Raw genomic sequence first — 18,582 nt, 5'->3', positions numbered from 1 at the left:
TCCAAGATTATATGTCCACAAAAGTTACCCTTGACAATGTTTAGCCACTCACACACACACTGGATTTATAACTGTGGTTTCATTACACAAACCCTAGTTGATTAATTTTCCTACAGACTGAATGGAACTTGGCAGAAGAGTCAACACACACCAACACAGCAGCAGTAGCACAGAGGTGTTTGTTTATTTACTGCTTCTTTCATTTATACATCAATCATTATAAACTCTTGTGTAACTATAAGACATTCAACACATTTTAAAGCAGCAAACCAAGTTCAATTATGATTAAGAAACATTGATCATTAAAAAAGAGATGAAACACTGAATCATAGTGTTATTCGAGCTGATGTGTGAAATGCTTAGTGTTGACTTTTCGTTGTTTGGAGAAGCAGGACTCCAGCCAAGCCTTGTGCACGGGGACGGCCTGTGTGTACTGATGCACCAGATCCTGGAGCTCCTGGTTCACACAGTAAAATAAAACAAATGAATCCTTCATCATTACATCTGCTTGATGAAAACAATCTTGAAAAGTTTTTGGGCAGAAATGATGTGATGCAATTATGTCGACATGAAGCAGAATCTCAAAGGAACATTTTCCAACATCTTGTTGAATCCATGCTTTCTTAGGCTAGATCCACACTGAGTGAATGAGCGCAGCAACAGTGATGATTTTTGAAAGTAAAATCTAGCAGTGTGGATGTAGCCTTAGTTTAAGTATGGTGTTTCAAATCAAGAGCTCAGCGAGTAGAGGACAAAATGCTACAGACCTGTGAGTGGATGCTATTCTCCACCACTGCAACTATATGGGTGACCTCTGGACTCATCATATCCTCCTCATCGCCATCATAAGTGCAATGTAGTTAAGGAGTAGTGACATTTTCACACTATATTGTAATAACAACTGACTATTTCACCCGTTAGCCTTCCCTCCACACAAAACGTCTGTGTAAACATGTCTCCTGCTTAGAAATATTTGCTTTTAAAACCCTTTGACAATTACAAACTGAAGAAAACGCTGGCTGAAAGGATATGTGAAAAGGTACCGGGCCAGCCTCTTTCTCTCTGATGCAGGGAGGTTGTAGAAAAACACATGGACTCCCGACATGAAACTGGGGAGATCTGTGGGGCCGGGGCTCCCAACAGGAGCTGAGGGGCCAGGGGTGTCTGCTTCTGTTTCACTTGTCAGCCTGTTGGGGTTACACAGCTGTGGTTCACGGCAGGATGTCGACGTCAAGGTGGCAGAGGTGGATGGCTGAGGCGAGGCAGTATTCTTGGCAGCTCGGCTGTGATAGTATCTGTCAGAGTCAAGTTAAAGGGAAATTACTCCAAACTTTTCAATAGATAAGACTCTGAGAAATATCAATATTTGTAGATTCTGCTAAAAAGGATACATGAACGTGGGGATGCCCCTGGAGGCTAAGTGCTTCCTGATGAGTCGCTCCGTGCCGTACCAGTTGAAGCCTTTGGTGGAGTGACCGATGCGAGGAAGATGAACACTTGCTTTGATGTAAAAAAAACAGAGGGAAGAGTGAGTATGACGAAGGGTTAGCCTGAATGTTAATTGCAACCTCCTGAATTTCTAATGTTTGAGTTCCACTGAAGTTGACCTACATGTGGGGTGACTGAAAGTAGGTTTGCATCACCAATGTGGAAATTATTGAGAGGTAAAGCTAATTTTAGTGCACGGTGTTCTCATCAGTTTCTCTACTGTGCAGCTCGAATTCCTCTCGTGTGTGCTGTTCCTCAGTAAGTGTGTTTGCACTAATGTCTGAGTTCTGTCAAGTGTCTCCACGATAGCGACCTGCATATCTTGTCAGTCAAGTCTAACAATAATAATATGCTGGAGCCTTAAAGGTACAGTGTGTAGAATTTTGTGATATCTAGTGGTGAAGTTTCATGTTGCAGCTGAACACCCCTCACCTCACCCTCTCCTTCCAAACATGAAAGAGAAACTGTGTTAGCCTTTAATTTTCATAAAAACTCAAAAGGTGTTTAGTTTGTCCAGTCTGGACTAATTTAAAAAACATTAGAGAGGTACCCATCGATGTAAATACAAAAGTATTTGAATATAAAGGGCCTCATGAGGATTATTCTACATGCCAATAGTTCCCTTTCACCTAAATCTTACACACAGGACCTTTAAGGTGAGGCTTAAACATTGTTTCTTCAGGCACTGGTCAATTTTGAGGTTTTGCTTCCATAATGTCTTCTTTCAAACTAATGGGAAGTAAACATCCAAACTGCACATTCAAGTGCTTTCTTTACTCGTCTTTTCTCATCTGTGGAGTTCTCCTGAATTTACCAGGAGTTGGTTCTTAAACACAACATGCTGGAACAAGATCACTGCACCGTGTCATCACATGTAACATTATAAAGATTGCTCTCTCCTGTCCAATCTTGTGCAGTAAACTTTAGTTTCCAATAAAAAATATCTTTCCAGGTCTTTTTTTCTCAAAATTAGTTTTTTCACATCTCTGAGCCAGAAATGTCCACATCATAGCACTTAGATACAGCAAACTTTCCAGTACAATACTCTTAATGCATTGTTTTACTGTATTCACCTGTCATGTCTTTATCAGCATGTTAGTGGAGAATCAGCAGATTATTTTAGCATGGATGACATGATGTTAAAATGTCTTGTCAATTTAAAGGGGGATATGAAAAAGGGTTCTGGTGTTTTAATATTCAGTGCTTTACTGTACCCTTGTGTCTTTTGGCTGCAGTATAAATCTTCTTCAGACCTTCGTCCAGAGCTGTCAGGAGGATCCCAGACAAGTTGTTGGCTTTGTTTCTCTGCTGAGACACTATCAGGGCCAACTGAGGAGACAAGGAAGGAAGTTGACACAGTTTGAGTCTTAATCTTATGATCACTCAGTTTCTTAGCCTGCTGCCACAATTTCACCACACGTAAACCCAAACTCTAAACTGTTGATCACTACTTCTGCAAAGAAGCAGCTTCCATCATGAAACAAGCCTGCATTTCCAGGCAGCAGTTTTATGCAGTCTAAATGCAGTGTAGGTTTCGTTAAAAAAGAACCTACTTGATCCTGACCGTCCAATCTGGACTGTTTGTCATCGATGGGGAAGAGCAAAACGTTGCCAAGGTCCAAATCTGAGACAAATAATATGTTCACACTTTGGTTTGTCGGCTTCATTCTCAACCAGAGCCCATAAATGAAACTGGTACGTGTATTAATTTTCTTTTCAAGGCCAATCTCACCTTTCATCTCGCCTGCCAACTCATACTGCTTCCGTGGTTCATCAGATCTCAGCTCCAGAGCAGTAAACAAGCCTCCCCTGCCCCACCAGCCTGAGTCATCTACACATCATTTCTTTGATTAATACGAGACTGACAAGAAAACATTTCCATTCGTCAGTCTGTCGTACAAACTGGCATGTTGCTATGGTATCTCAGAGATCTCACCGACACAGTGGACAATGATGGCGTCTCCCTGAGCAGCATGTGGATGAGTAACATCCCCCAGAACATAGTGGATAGCCGTGCTGTCAGAGTCTGTGGAACATAAGCTGCCATCATCCTCCTCTTCCTCCTCTTCTTCTTCTTCACTGTCCACAGACTGCAGGCACAGTGATCTGTAGCCACACGACTCCCACCATGCCATTCTGCAGGATTAAGAAAAACTTCAAATTACAGTTGCGAGCAGCATTGAAGGGCCCCGCACATTTGTGCATTTCAAGGGAAGGTGTAGATGTTGTGTCAGTGTTAGTGTGAAACAACCCAAAAATCTTTGGATTATGCACGAAGGAGCAGACTGTTGTCATGGATTCTTCTTTCTAAAATGTGAGCGTTAGAAATTGACTGTTCCTATTCTCAGTAGGTGGCACTGTGAACAAGACTGAAATTTGACCTGTCGTTGTCTTCAGGCCTGGACTTGTATTAAATGTGAGTTCTGATGATGTGGGGCTGAGTTCCAACAGTTTCTAGACTACGGTGTGTATTCAAATCAGCAGCAGCTCTGAAAACACACTGTTGGATGAAAACTCAGGAACCGGCTGGTCTACAAACTATAACTTTTTTATTTGCTAGAGGGAGGAGCTATGATTATTCAAAATTGGCCAGTACATATTTTCCCGAGCTGAGCTCTCATGCTTACACATGATCTGAATGAGTCAGTTACAATTTTTAAATTTTCACAATAGTCATAATGAAAGTTTTTCTGACCAGATCTGAAGGAGAGAGAGAGCTGTTATTTCCTGGTGCCACTAAGTTGCACCGTGAGTGAGACTGGTAATTTTTATTTATTATATTTTATATAATTTTTTTTTTGTTTAGGCCGAGACTCTTAACAGACATATGAAGTTTGGTACAGATTTAACCATGTACAGGGCAATTATAAAGTACATCCTGTTTCATCTAAAAAACACCAAACCTACACCTACAAGCACTGCTGATGAAACTGAAAACCATTCTTTAGGTTAGACTGAAAAATCTGAAGTCAATTGTATTAATGCCCTGGGAGGAGTTGGAAATTATTTAACCAATAAATTAAAAATGGCAGATTTCCTATTGGGTTGTTTTAAGTCTTGGCCTAAAAGATGTGTCTCCCAAATTTCAGACATGTGGGGCCAAGTTAAAGCAGGGCCTTTGAATTTTAAACTGTTAGGGGGAGGCTTTTTGCCATGCACAGTTTGAGCAGGTTTAGGCCCTCAAATATTATGCTTTTTATCTCATTGAGAAATGATTCACTGGAGTACCTGTCTATCACTCACCAACCTGCCTCCCTGTGCTCTCACTGCACATGACTAGAGTCTTCACAAACCAGAGAGACACAAGCTGGTTTCAGACGTGCACTAAGCTCTGTATAACATCAGGAGATTATCTGGAGGGGCTGTATGTGAGAAAGCAAATGTCAGACTTTTGCCACAATTTCTCCTGCCAGCCCCCAAGTAAAGACTCCAGAGAATGTCCCAATGAGCCCATGGCTGGTGATGTGCTGTAAATGATCTCCGCAGCAGAATTTATGTTACCTCCTGCTCTTGCCTGCTGCTCCAGAGCTTTCTGTTTTGTTGTCAATGCATCTGAGTGGAGAATCTCCTACTGTGTTGTTCATGTGTTAAAGACAAACTCCAAAGAAAGTCTGGACAATTAGGTCCAGACTTTAATGTCTGGAACTTGCTATACACTGCTGAAGAACAAGTCATGGAAAAGTCGTCAAACAGTTGTCAGACAGTGCACGTTCATGTATTTTGGGGACGTAGCTTGACGAGGGGGTGTGATTTTTGTCTAGCCTGCTCTTAAGAACTTTTCCAGGATTACCAAGCCTAACTTTAAGGGAACATTGGAGTCATCGCACTGTTCTGTGCTTGGCCCCAAATCAAATGAAAAATGTTGGTGTTGATTCACAGATCTTTACTTTTTCTTGTATTTTTCCTTTTGCTGTTCCTTCTTCATATCCTGCTGAACTTTGGCTCTCTTGGCTGCAGCCTCCTGCCTCCTCTGCTGCCTCAGCTCCAGCTCTTCCTCAGTAAGAGGTTTCCTCTTCCTTGTTGGAATCCCAAGAGCTACTGAGAGTAAAGCCTGGGTACCAACACAGAAAATACAACCGTCACAGCTGCACAGATATTCATGTGAAATGTTACTGTTGACAGTAACTGTAGACTCAGACTGCATTCATTTTAGCTGTGGACATGATAAACTGCTGAGGTGAATGTTGAAATGGTACAAAGTTACAGTGGCACTGCAAACCAGACAAAAAAGAACTTGCCTCAAAATGTTTGCCTTAAACAAAAGGACATATCCAGGACTTCTTTTACATCGTGTATAGAATAATTTATGTATCTTCATGGAAAAAAACTGTCACATTAAGGAAATCAATCTGTGTGTGTGAAATTTGGTGCAGCTTGATAGAATTTAATGGGACTTGGGCCTTTTGAAGGCTACTGGTGTCCATTCTGGTTTATTATGGACCTGCGGTAAAAAAAAACAACAGTGCTATATCCTCTCTATCTACAAAAAAGATGAAATGTTTTCAATTTAAAAATGTGTACTTCCCCCTCAGTTGAAAGTAAAGGTGACAGAATCTTACTCCAGTTTTGCGTCGCAGAGCTCGTCCCTCTCCCACAGCTCTCTGAAACTCATCTTGCTGCTCCTCCATCAAACGTGCAAAGCTCTTGTGGTCATCAGCGCTGGGCAGCTTACTGTAGTCTTTCCCCTCAAAGTAGTACATGTGGCCTGTAAGATGGGACAGCACAACAGTGAGTGTGATTATTCATCTCTAGCAGAGTAAGTTTTGTAACCCGAGTAGATTAAATATGTGGCGTGCTTATATGTGTGGTTATGTTTTCCGGCTGACAAAACTGAAACATTTACACCAAGATATGAATGAGAATACCACCAAGTGAACTGAATACTCTGCACACGCAATCAAAGCCAGAGTTATTAGAGACTTTGAAGTGGTAAAACATACTCTGTCTGTCAAATTCAGAGCTGCTGCTGTCCTCCTTCTTCTCTTCTTCATCTTCTATGAGCGCGGTGGAGTCGTCATCATCCACCCACTGGCCGTTACGCGTTGGACCGAGGATTTTCTCGAGTTTCACATCCTGTACAGTGCTCTCTTCTGTTGATAGAAGCTTATCTACCCCAAACTTCAAGATCTCACTGAGCTACATGGGGCAGGAAATATGAGCGAGAAGAAGTGATGAAAACAACTGGAGGAGTTTAGAAATGTGAACACAGGAACTAGGGACTGCAGGATTCAAAGAAAAGAGATTATGGTGATCAAAGTTCACAAACCTTGAGTCCTGCAGCGGCTGACTGAACTTGATCCAGTAAAGAGAAACGACCTTCTTCAATGACAGCCTTGGTGAGGTGCAGCTTTGACACAGCTCGAGAGTACATTAATTCCTCCACAGTGTGTCTTGCCAAGAGGCGGATCACTTTCACAGGCCTGTAATGAGTTACAGTCAATCAAATAGTAAAGGGCTTCTCCAGTAATTTAGGTTGGTCAGTTAGGGCATTTATGAGAGAGGATGTTAAAAAAGAATGGTTGATATCAAAGCTGCAGAGACTAGGTCTTGTTCAGACCTGGAATTAAAATCCATCCTGAGATATCCGAGAGCCCTGAGAGCTCTGTTTGTCTGATCACACCTAACTTTAAAATGTGTCCTTAAAGGTTCAGTGTGTAAGATTTAGGTGAAAGGGATTTTTGGCAGAAACTGAAAAATAAAATAATCCTAGTGATGTTTTCACTGGTGTGTTTCATCTAAATTATATGAATTGTTGTTTTCTTTACCATAGAATGCCCTTTATATTTAAAAACTTTATATTTACATGGAGGGCAGGTCCTCTCTGTGGAGGCCGCCATGTTTTTTACTCTCGTCCAAACTGGAAAAACTAAAAGCTTTTGAGTTTTCATGACAACTGAAGTTCACCACAGGTTTTCATGTTGGGAAGGGGAGGGTGAGGTGAGGAGTATTCAGCTGCAAAATGCAACTTCACCTCTAGATATCACTGAATTCTACATGCTGAATCTTTAATGTGTCTCCTGTGACCACTTGTGATTGGATCTCACTTCTCCACTCTATATGAAAATAATCATGTACATCATTTCTGTTGGCAAAGACTAAATATGTTGCTTTTACCCAGTTTACAGAGTGTACAGATGTGTCTGATAACAATGTCTCTTTGTCATTTGAGTTTGTGTGTGTCTGTGTGAGCGATAGAGAAAAAGCATCAGGAGGGACAGTGGGAAGCTCTTGCAGCCTTGCTGTGAAGAAAGACTTAACCTATGAGGCCACAAACAAATCAACATATGGTCAATGAGAAGAGTAAAAGTATGTTTGGTTAATTGTAAAATTGTGGTGGGTCAGAGGACGTCAGCTGGGTCTGCGGTACACGTTTGCGTTTACACAACTCAAAGAATGTGGTCACATGCATCTCTGACCACCTCTGCATGTGGTTTGTATGAACGGATCTCAGGACGAATTTGGGTGCGATCGGTCCTGTACTTAGCGTTGAACACTTGATATCGGATCACTCAGGATTTCTGAACAGGGTCTTAATAGAATGTTTCAAAAAAGCTGGATTTTAAAATTATCTTTCCTTAGACATTTCCTGTTTGTTAAATGCCCTCCTCTTCCTAACTCCCTGTCCCTTGTTTAAAATTTTTGTTCTCGTATTTTTGTCCACTGCATGGGAAAACAGCTTCATAGAACCTTTAGTGTCTCCAGAGGGAGAAATGTTGGTTGGAAATGAAAACTACAAGACAGTCACTTTCTTACACCTCACCTGTTCTGACCAATCCGATGGCAGCGTGCCGCAGCCTGCAGGTCGTTTTGAGGGTTGAAGTCACTATCCATGAAAATAACTGTGTCAGCAGCTGTAAGGTTCAAGCCCACTCCCCCTGCAAAGACAGAGCACCATGACTGACAACATTGCACAATTGTGACTTACAATACATTCTACAGGTGGAGCAATGCATTTATACATGTTACAGAAACATGCACTGAAAGTGATCAGCTGAGACTTTCACACTGTGCAGGAAGAAGAGAGAAGAGAGAGCTGCTCTAAGTCACAGCAGTGTTTCATCCTGTGGCAGCTCTTATCTCTGTGTGATCACTCCCCTTTCCTCTCTACTTTCCGCTACTTACAAAAACTGTAGATGTACATACGCAGAAAAGCTTTCAGGTGCAGCTCAGTCGCTGCTTAATAAAACTTGTGTTATCTACAGACCTGTAATGAGGTATTACAACTCACTGTAAGTTAAATCAAGAGTTTATTCTTCAGTCACCTGCTTTAGTGCTGAGAAGAAAGATAAATATCTCATTGCTGCTGAAGTTCTTCACTGCCAGATTTCGTTCTTCCCCTCGGACCGACCCATCCAGACGTTCATAGCTGTAACCTGAACAGAAAACAAACTCAATTCAGCTTTTGTTTGTGGAGGGAAACAGGAAATGGATTCAAGAACAATTTTGCCAAACAATAATTAGAAGTCAAGCAGGATGAGAAAAGGACTGGACTATTAAGATGCATGTTCAAGATCAAATCACTGCAACATGAGACAGTTAAATTTCAGTGAGTGAGGTTTCACCTCTGTACTCCAGGTAATCCTGAAGAATATCCAGCATCCTGGTCATCTGAGAGAACAGCAGGATCCGATGGCCTCTTCACCCACAAACAAGAAAAATGCACAATTAAGTGCACCAAGTGATCAGTACATTGTGCCAGCATCTAGTTCACGTGGTTTCAAAGTTACAGAAGTCAGACTTGGACATCACTGCCAGCAGGTGGAGACAAACAACAGGCAGCTTGACTAACCCTTTGTGTAGGTAGGTCAGCATGCTGTCCAGGAGGCAAAGTTTCCCACTGGCTTTGATAAGATGCTCCCCCATCTCAAAAGGCTCAGGCTCCAGCCCTGAACAAAACAAACCCTTCATGTATAAAACATGCGTCTATATTTGCAATGACTATGATCTGTCTCTTTCACACATCTCACCATCGAACAGGTACGGATGGTCCACACACTTTCTCAGGTTCATCAAGATGTTCATCAGCCGGTTCTTGCTGCCTTGTTCATTTTCAAAAGCCACTGAAATCGCAGGTTCAGAAAAGAGAAAGCTCTACAGCTGTTTTCAGATTTTAACATGAGAACGACGCAGCAGGAGCTTGTCTCGGACAGATACATTCAAAACAACAGGAATTTCTGTGGAGCCTTAAGGTGAGGGGTGGTGTCTGGGTACAGCATGCAGCAGGCAGGACATGACGTATAAATTCTGATGCAGACATCACAAGTTTATGTTTACAGCACATCAACACCTGCATCAGTCATCATCACTAAACGCTCTTTGTCTTCTACACATATGGCTCCACTTTTTCATCATGAGCTATTTATGTTGTTTTCATTTTTTTGTTTTTTGCGTGTTAGAAACATCATTATCTGTTCATGGTGAATCCTGCAGATAATTATCCTGCTCTATCCTCTGATGGGCTCACTCAGACTTCTCTGGAGTTCTTAGGGGGCTGGCAGGAGAAAGTCCAGAGCACCTGATATACGTTCTCACATACAGACACTCCTAATATTTCTCCTGAGTTCAGCGAATGTCTGAGAGCAGCTTATGATGACTCATAGACTCTGCAGCATCCTACCATGATTTACAATTGACAGAGTCTTACCCAGGTCCTTCATCAGAAAGGCTCTGTAGCATTTTTTCTGCAGAGCCGACATGCCATGGTACATAAGCAGCTCCGTCTTCTTCGGCAGATCGACAGCTACCTCTGACTTGACTCTACGAAGCAGGAAAGGCTCCAGGACGCTCTGCAGCTCAGCAGCTGGAAACAGAGACACAGCGACACAGTAGACCAGTGTTGAGCAAGTTCAGAATTCTCTGTACACATCAAGTAAATAGCAAATCATTTTTTTCGAGCCGATAACAAATTTTGCTGAATGTAATCCAAACATTTTGACAGGATAAGTATGCATCATACCAAGAGCAGGCTGTTGTAGTACATTTGAGTAAGACTTGACGAAGACATCCGTCTCCTCAGCGGTGAAGATGCTGGGCTGAATGAAGTTCAGCAGGGAGTAGATCTCCTGCAGGTTGTTCTGAATGGGCGTTCCTGTCAGCAGGACTGTGAACTCCACTGAAAACTATGGAAAAAATACAGGAAAAAAACTCAATCACCTTGTCAGGGAGAAACAGGGCCAATAGTGGGGAAAATAAGGAGACAAAAAGTTGACACTGTACCTTTGTCAAAGTTGTGTGCAATAATGACTTCTGATTCTTTAATCGATGAGCTTCATCTACCACAAGCACCTTCCACTTCCACCTGGGAAACAGAATGTGACAGTGCGTGGACACACTGAGTCAACCCATGAAAATTCATCATATCTATCGCTTTGAATAAAACATCACATATAATGACATTAATTGTTTAATCGGTATCTTAATGAACAAAAGATGTGATAACATGTTAGTTACATGTTCATCCCATGTACTATTACACTTATGAACTCCAAGGTAACAAGGGCCAGATCATATGCGATAAATGAAGAAAGATAATAAAGGTAATGACTGTTAATAATTACCTCCACCGAGGTCAGTTTGTTTTTTGGTTTGTATCTGTGATTGTTTTTTGGTAAGCAGGATACACAATATCAACTGAACACATTCAACATAACTTGGTGGAAGGATGTGGTATTGGTCAGGGAAGAATCCATTACATTTTAGTGTTGAACCATGAAAATTGTGATTTATTTTCCCAGGGAAGGATTCATGGCACTTGATTAAATAAATCATGCACATTTAGGTAAATGAAATCTACGAGCGTGTGAAATTAAGTGCAGCTTGATTCAATTTCAGGGGACTGCTGGGGCCTTGGCGGAGGTCTGTGCTCTCCTGTGTGTCATTCTAGTTTATATGCAAATTAAATGTTGAGGTCTACTTAACGAATTCATTCATCAATAATTTCATTTCATTTGTTCCTACAACTGGTTCATGCAGGATTTGCTTGGTTCAATATTTGTCAAGCAGGGAAGCAACCATTTCTTATTTCAAATTCCTGCTGGTAGTTGTGTAACAGATCACACTCACCGTTTCAGGAATGAGGTATCTTTGAGACAGAGCTGGAAATCACAGGATGAAAAAAAAAAAAAACATGTCAGTTTTAATACAGATGAAACTTTAGGTCATTTTGTTTTCACTAAACAGCCACAGACCTCATATGTAGTGAGAAGAACATGGAAGTCCTGTGTATCTGTTCCTCTCTGAAGCTCAGCTCGTTTCTCTTTGTCTCCCGTGTAACACAGCACAGTCAGAGAGGGGGCTAAGCTGCAACCAGCAGAGAGTGGAGAATTTAACTTTTACATACAGTACAGCACCCATTCAAATTAAAGCTAAGACTTGGCACTTTAATGTAGTGTGTCCATTGTTTCATTTATTAATTAAATGTGTCAATGCTCGGAACCTAAAGGAAAAAATTATCCACATATCTGTGTTTGGGACTGTCGTTTGAGATTGATAATGATTCATAATTTAAATACAATTTTTAAATAATGTAGAATCACAGGTAAATGTGACAGTACCATTCCAGTTCTCCTCTCCAGTATTCCACGACAGAGAGTGGGCTCAGGACTAAAAACGGACCTTCACTCCCAAGAGCTCCTGACATGTACACCAGCAGAGAGATCGTCTGAAGGGACAAATTTCAATTATGAGTCAGGGGATAAAAGTGCCTGTGCTATTTATGACACATGCGTTAAAGACAATTAAGTTCAACTGACCAACTCAGTAGTTGACTTTTGTTCTGGAAACAAGCTACAGGTCCATGAATTATTGATCCATGGTACACAGATATATTTAGCACTTTACACTACAGGCCACATTCACTAATTCACACAGTTTCAGACAGAGCTTCTTCAACACACACACACTATAACAGAAACTAGGAAATGTTTGGAATATCTGCTTTAAGAATGAAATAGTTGCTGAATGTTTTTTTGTTGAATGAGTAAAAGATAAATTCTATTTGACCTATGAATCAGGGCAGGTTTACTTTTTATAGAAGACATTTCAAGTCATATTAGGTGAAAATAATACACATAAAATATCGTTGGCTGAACTCCTTCACTGTCAGCATCCTGCTGTGCTCTGCGGCTCACTGCCACACTGTCATGATTAAACGGAACAGAGCCTGGGTCATGAATCCAGGAACAGCCACTAAACTTTTCAAACTGACGGAAAATCACAATTATATCTACATCCTTACTACCACTGAAGTTTCCTATGAGTCATATCTGTTTAAAACACAGTTATGCATCACTATGACAACTTAAAGTTAGTGACTGATGGATCACACACCTGACAGGTTTTACCCAAACCCATCTCATCTCCCAGGATGCATCCCTGCTGGCTCTGCAGACACTGGGTCATCCACTGCACACCGTCCAGCTGGTAGCTCCTCAGCTGGATCCCTGAGAGAGAGCGGGACAGTTCACCACTGCTGAGTCACACATGTAGACCATGACAGGACATGAAGGAGACTAGACCAAAGTACAGTTACACTAGTTTCAACTCAGCGGCTCAAACCTGTGAGTGAACGAAGCTACACGGAAGTAACAGACTTGCGTTACTAAGGTAACGAGCCCCTGTACCTGTGAGCCCGCACCTCTGCAGCTCACTCCGGGACACGGGACTCTTCTTCTTCTTCTTCTTCTCTGACACGCTGGACTGAATCCTCAACAAGAAGTCGGACATGTTTCCACGGGGACAGGACCACTGCAGTCAGACATGTGCAGGCAAGTCGTCTGTTGTTGTGACGTCCGGCTACACTTCCTGACTGCGTCACGTGACAGTGCGAGGGAAAGTCGCGCGCCAGTTCAATTCAAATTCATTCTTATTTGTATTTGTGTCGAATCACAACATGCATGGTCTCGATGTATGTAAAAAAATGAATTGATTAATGAAATAAATATTCCTACATTTATTTATTAATTCATTTCTACATTTATTTATTGACATATTTCTCCAATGTGTTATTTTTGCATTTACTTCATACATTTATTAATTTATTAATCAAATTCTACACTATTTATTAATTTATTTGCTTTTATTTTATTTTTTATTTTGTACACATTTATTTATCAATTTCCTAATTCATTTATTTCAACATTTGTACATTTAAATTATTTCTGTATTGTAGAATTGTTTAATTCTGTATTTCTATGTCCATATGTTAATTCAACTTTTTTACTTATATCATATTTTTGTCCTTCATGTTCTGAGGCACTTCACAGAGTAAGATGGAGACATTTTTGCCATTTAACAAAACAGTGACCATATGTTAATGTGCTCTGTAAATACATGTGTAGGTGCATAAATGTGGATGTTTCCTGTACGAATGTTTTCTTTCATGAAGAAGAATCAATTAATTTAATTCACACAACCTAAATACAAAATACATAAACATAATATAAAAGTAGAGTAAGCGAACATAAATAATGTTTATCAAGTATTTACACAGACAAGACCTACTAGGAATATTTATTCAGTGTAGACTGGGGTCTTTTGTGTGATTTGTTGATAATGATAAATAAATAAATAAATAAATAAAAGGTTCTGGGACTTTATATCACTTGGCCTTTTTTTTTTAGGTAAGGTCGTAACTCTTTCCATTTACAATATGCAGCCATCCCCAGTATTGCCTCTTAGGAAATTTGCTCCAAAGTTTCCAGAGTATAATGGATTAGTACAGTCTTGTAAAGTCTTTCAGACAACAGCTCAACAGGATTCGAGCCCATTCTTCAAAATTATAGTGCTTTTAATTGTTGGCCTATAAAGTAAAAATAAAAATGAAACTTTAATAAATTATTTTTGTAAGACTGAACACATTTTATGAATGATATAAACATAAGAGCAACAGTTCAGCAAACACACTGGATAATAAAAGTCAATGTAAAAATAAATCTCTTGAGAAGCTAAAATCAGTCACTTCTTTTATATATTTTATACTTTTATTGTGAATATCATGGAGCTTCAGTCTTTAACATACTGTCATTAAAATAAGAACAAGGTTTTAGATTGCAGATAAGTAAAACATAAATGTTAATCACCTCTAACTGACCGTCATGAGCCAGTCTTTATTTTGCTATGAACTGACTTGATCTTCCCTTTGACACATTTTCAAGTTCATAGCCTTGCTTGATATATAATTTTAACTTGTGAAAGTATGAAATAGCAATAATAAAAAAACATTTTGTAAGCATGTTGGATATACATGTTTTACTCTGTTACAGCACTTTAATTATTGATCTTTTAAACTCATACTTGAATATATTTCCTGTACTTAAATGTATTCCTCTCAGTGATGGAAATAATGAAGTTGACGGAGTAATTAACAAAACCATTAACAATCATTTATTACAAATATTTACATATATTACAAAATATGCCCACATGTAAAACCTGGTCTAAACTGGAGTCATCAATAACATAGTAATTCATAGCAAAAATGAATCAATTAAATTAAAAGAGGAAAAAGAGACATACTTGGAGATAAAAACATGTGATGTATTAACAGAGGAGGGCTGAGCAGCGGTAAGAGTCACAGACTCTGAAGCAGAATAATAATATATAATAATAACATCAATAAGGACACGCCCATTTCACTTCATCCAGCCTCAGGCTTCAGCATGAAGACGCAGCTCATCTCATGCAGACCGCCAACATCCTCATTATGGCCTCCCTGGAAAGAAACGCACATGAATCAGATGTGCAGACGAGGCTCTGAGGGGCATTGTGATTGTGACCATTCATGCAGCTGATTTGGATGAAGGGTATTAAAATGACAAACCTCACACATGGGATGTATGACAGACTGTACCTGGACACAAAACACACCTGTGTCACACACTGACAGGAAATTCAGACTTGAAGCCATCAGTTAAAAACTCAAAGAGAAATTCTCACCAGGCAAATGACAAGACTTGTAAGATGCAAAATAACAAAGCAAGTCCAAAGTTCTTCCACTGTAAGAAAACAACACTGCAATGAAACACTGGACTTATACAAAACAGTATAACACAGATAATTGTGTACAAATGATTTGTTAACATAACAAAGCTTTTCTTTTTGTTTGTAGCTCACTTACCCAGAAAGCTGCACAGAGAGTCAACACCAGGCAGGTCTACAGCAAAGAATGAGACATGTTATCAACAACCTGGACTTTCTGGTAGTAGATACTTATTAATGGTTCCCCATCATCTGGTAATGGTTTCCAACACTGTATTATCAAAATTACATCCATTCATTATCTACACAGCTTGTCCTGTGAGGGCCGTAAGGCTAGGGGAGAATCCCAGTATCAAAATTGCTTAATTTTTTTATTCAATATTTTATGATCAGGAGAATTTCAAGGTATTTTGGGGGGCTCAGGCAATAACTGGCTGTATTATATTCCATGTGTATGAGTGTATCAACCTCACCACACCCATGTCTGTGCATGCAATACACAGACCACTCCCTCGCTGACGCTGCTCCCTTCATTCATTCATTATTAATATTGTTTTAGACTCTATGGAAACTTGTGTTTTAAAAACAGATTTAAGTTGTAAGTATGTGAAAATTCTGGCGACTCAAACTCTTTCTTTCAATTCATCATGCCATATAGTGCCATTCTTTACAATCTGTCCAACATTACCCTGTACTGTGTAAGCACAAGACACTAAGTATTTTAGCTATATGCTAATTAACGCAGGGACACATCAGGGAAAAAACACCTTTATTTTTGGCGGTAACTTAATCCATCTTTATCAGGAACTGACAAACATTTTAACTGGAATCACTTTCTTATGGTTTCATTTTCATGTGTGATTTGCTTGAGTATATTTCTTGCAAAAATAAAAAAAAAGGACATACAATTCTTAGTTTTCCTAACACTGCTGAATGCCACAACATTTTCCTTTTTAATTTCCTTTATAGAAGAAGTGTAAAAGACTGAGGGTAAAATAAGGCTGCGTATATTTGATACCGACAGAGGAAAACTCATTTCAGTGTGAGGGTCTAATGGAGCACAAACAGAAAGAAAATCAACATTAGCTTTGTGCACTTACAATCATAATAGCGGTGGCCAGTGCTCTTGTTTTGTCACACATCCTCTTCAGCTGCTTCAGTGGCCCCATCAGAAACATGGTGCTGTAGAACAGGGGCCACACGTTAACAAATGTGTTAACATGAAAATAGGAAATACTTTTTAAAGTTTATGTTAGGACTGGACAATATGGCTGAAAATTGAAGATGAAGATATCGATGATTATAACACACATTATTATTTCTCAATGCTTATTTTTTAATTTTAATGGACATGGTCATACCATTATTGTATTTGAATCTATTTTTATTGTATTTGTATTATTTAACTCTAACTTAATTTTACATTTTTATACAGATTTTATCATTTTTATTTCATGTACCTCTTTTAATCTCTTTACCTCGTACATTCTACTGTTTTTAATGAATTTAGCTTGAAATTGTTTTTAACAGTGCTTTCTGATCTTAAACTGTTTTTTAAATGCTGTCTGATGTTTTTAAACTGCCTTGCCTTTAAGTTTGAAGACAGATTTTTGCTTCTGAATGAAGATTACAGTTTTATACTTGTCCTTATCAGCAGAGAACGACAAACACTGATAAAGAGCTAAATATTTGGAAAAATCTGAGTTAGATAAGTGATGTACCTCCTCACTGTGCCGACACAATGCATAAGCACTTTATTGAGATATATCTGTATTGAACCTTAGTTGTATTGAACCTTAGTTGTATTGAACCTTAGTTGTATAGCTATTGAAAAATATATTGCACCCTGTTATTGGTCTTGTTTTATTGCCCAGCCCTACAGTTTATAGTAAAAGTGAATATACTGCTGACATTGATGCTCTGAGTCCTTGCAGGGTATCATTGTGCACACTGACCTGCCCAAAGCACATATGTTTCCAAAAGTGTAAAAGACGATGAAGAGCGTGAGTCCAATCCTGGGGAGGAAGAGCAAACACACTCCCTGCAACACAGACAGGACAGAGAAGCCTGTGGGTCACACATGGTGAATCTAACAACATGTTTCCATCTGTCAGCTGCAGCAGCCTGAGCGACAGGTTCAAGACGTTCAAAGAATGAACGGCACTGCCTCAACATTCTTCAGAGCAAGAAGAACCAGTAATGTCACCTCCACCTGAGCCCTTCCTTGTTGCACGGAGCAGAATAACACACCCGGAGTAGATCACGACAGATTAGTGGTAGGACTAAATACATACCGCATATATGGTCATCGTAACTCATGAGATATGATTTCAAACATTGATTTTTAGTTGTTTAGTTATGTTAATACAAATATACATATATATATACATATATGTGGACGAGTAAGTGGTTATTGCAGTGGAATGATGGCGCGTGTGGACATCAAGTTACAGTGTGTTTGTTAAGGACTAAAGAGACACTAAGATAAGACTTGATGAGCTTTATCGTACATTGTTTCATCTCAGTTTGGGTTAAACTCAGTGAAACTGACCCAAAATGTCAGTGAATAAATAATCAAACCCACTTTTTATTCTTCTGCAGTTTGACAGACATCAGAATGTATCGTTACATGATTATATTTGAATATCTCGATCATCCCAGATCGCTGTAGTGTGATATTACCGTTACCATGGGCCATGTATCGTGAGTTACCCTGCGATCCCCAGTGCTGCACTACAGAGACGATCACATGCACATCCTTACCAGCAACGTGCACGCGCCCCCCACCACAAAACAGGCAACGAATCCCTTGATCCGTGTGGTCCAGCCCAAAGTGGAGGCTTCGTTCACAGTCTGCAGGAGCAGAGCCGGGGACAAGTCACAGTGAGTCAGCTGAGATCTCATTGTAAATACTGTCAGCTACAGCTGCGGGTCACCTTTACCTCTAAGACGGTTCGATCATCTCTACGCGCCTCTTCACCGCTGAGGACAGACTTCAGTTTGTCCATCCCCGAAGATCCTTTAAATCCGCTGAGCCGAGAAACAACTTGATTTCCTGCGGAGACGGAGAAAATACGCAGTTTCCCTCTGAACTGTGATGAAGAGCAGCAGCGTCAA

General features: G+C 39.9%; 2 protein-coding genes across 5 annotated transcripts; both read right to left on the bottom strand.

Annotated features, from left to right (window-relative positions):
• Window positions 1-165: 165 nt before the first annotated feature.
• Window positions 166-13,303, bottom strand: chd1l (chromodomain helicase DNA binding protein 1-like). Of its 3 annotated transcripts, none has more exons than XM_020080416.2 (25): window positions 13,110-13,303; window positions 12,817-12,929; window positions 12,042-12,148; window positions 11,676-11,787; window positions 11,551-11,582; window positions 10,705-10,786; window positions 10,445-10,607; window positions 10,133-10,288; window positions 9,456-9,548; window positions 9,278-9,374; window positions 9,051-9,124; window positions 8,751-8,861; window positions 8,249-8,363; window positions 6,755-6,908; window positions 6,429-6,624; window positions 6,048-6,193; window positions 5,376-5,539; window positions 3,425-3,624; window positions 3,221-3,319; window positions 3,042-3,112; window positions 2,703-2,817; window positions 1,392-1,500; window positions 1,032-1,295; window positions 768-849; window positions 166-457 (listed from the first exon to the last, which is right to left on the bottom strand). In XM_020080416.2, the coding sequence occupies exons 1-25, from the start codon at window positions 13,210-13,212 to the stop codon at window positions 335-337; spliced, it is 3,081 nt and encodes a 1,026-aa protein (XP_019935975.2). In that variant the 5' UTR covers window positions 13,213-13,303; the 3' UTR covers window positions 166-334. The 3 variants fall into 3 exon arrangements, with proteins under 3 accessions (XP_019935975.2, XP_069378543.1, XP_069378544.1); XM_069522442.1 differs by having other exon boundaries at window positions 768-852; window positions 1,035-1,295; XM_069522443.1 differs by having other exon boundaries at window positions 768-852; window positions 1,035-1,295; window positions 13,124-13,264.
• Window positions 13,304-14,848: 1,545 nt separating this feature from the next.
• sft2d2a (SFT2 domain containing 2a) lies at window positions 14,849-18,568 on the bottom strand. Of its 2 annotated transcripts, XM_020080757.2 has the most exons (8): window positions 18,408-18,568; window positions 18,229-18,318; window positions 17,421-17,506; window positions 16,566-16,647; window positions 15,605-15,640; window positions 15,424-15,482; window positions 15,308-15,337; window positions 14,849-15,199 (listed from the first exon to the last, which is right to left on the bottom strand). In XM_020080757.2, the coding sequence occupies exons 1-8, from the start codon at window positions 18,471-18,473 to the stop codon at window positions 15,160-15,162; spliced, it is 489 nt and encodes a 162-aa protein (XP_019936316.1). In that variant the 5' UTR covers window positions 18,474-18,568; the 3' UTR covers window positions 14,849-15,159. The 2 variants fall into 2 exon arrangements, with proteins under 2 accessions (XP_019936316.1, XP_069378542.1); XM_069522441.1 differs by lacking the exon at window positions 15,424-15,482 and having other exon boundaries at window positions 15,308-15,354.
• Window positions 18,569-18,582: the final 14 nt, after the last annotated feature.

Source organism: Paralichthys olivaceus, chromosome 3, assembly GCF_024713975.1.
Source record: "Paralichthys olivaceus isolate ysfri-2021 chromosome 3, ASM2471397v2, whole genome shotgun sequence".
NCBI lineage: Eukaryota > Metazoa > Chordata > Actinopteri > Pleuronectiformes > Paralichthyidae > Paralichthys > Paralichthys olivaceus.
The sequence above is the reverse complement of the archived record's forward strand: the minus strand, read 5'-3'. Positions and strand labels throughout refer to the sequence as shown.

What these genes read in the sequence shown, in the direction of transcription:
- chd1l (XM_020080416.2), bottom strand. Translation starts at nt 13,212, where the DNA reads ATGTCCGACTTCTTGTTGAGGATTCAGTCCAGCGTGTCAGAGAAGAAG. An exon ending in CATCGGATTGGTCAGAACAG is followed by an intron (nt 6,909 to 8,248) that starts GTGAGGTGTAAG and finishes AACTCATTACAG; the next exon opens with GCCTGTGAAAGTGATCCGCC. An exon ending in GTTGGCAGGCGAGATGAAAG is followed by an intron (nt 3,113 to 3,220) that starts GTGAGATTGGCC and finishes TATTTGTCTCAG; the next exon opens with ATTTGGACCTTGGCAACGTT.
- sft2d2a (XM_020080757.2), bottom strand. Translation starts at nt 18,473, where the DNA reads ATGGACAAACTGAAGTCTGTCCTCAGCGGTGAAGAGGCGCGTAGAGAT. An exon ending in ATGATCGAACCGTCTTAGAG is followed by an intron (nt 18,319 to 18,407) that starts GTAAAGGTGACC and finishes CTGCTCCTGCAG; the next exon opens with ACTGTGAACGAAGCCTCCAC. An exon ending in TGGCCACCGCTATTATGATT is followed by an intron (nt 15,641 to 16,565) that starts GTAAGTGCACAA and finishes TCTTTGCTGTAG; the next exon opens with ACCTGCCTGGTGTTGACTCT.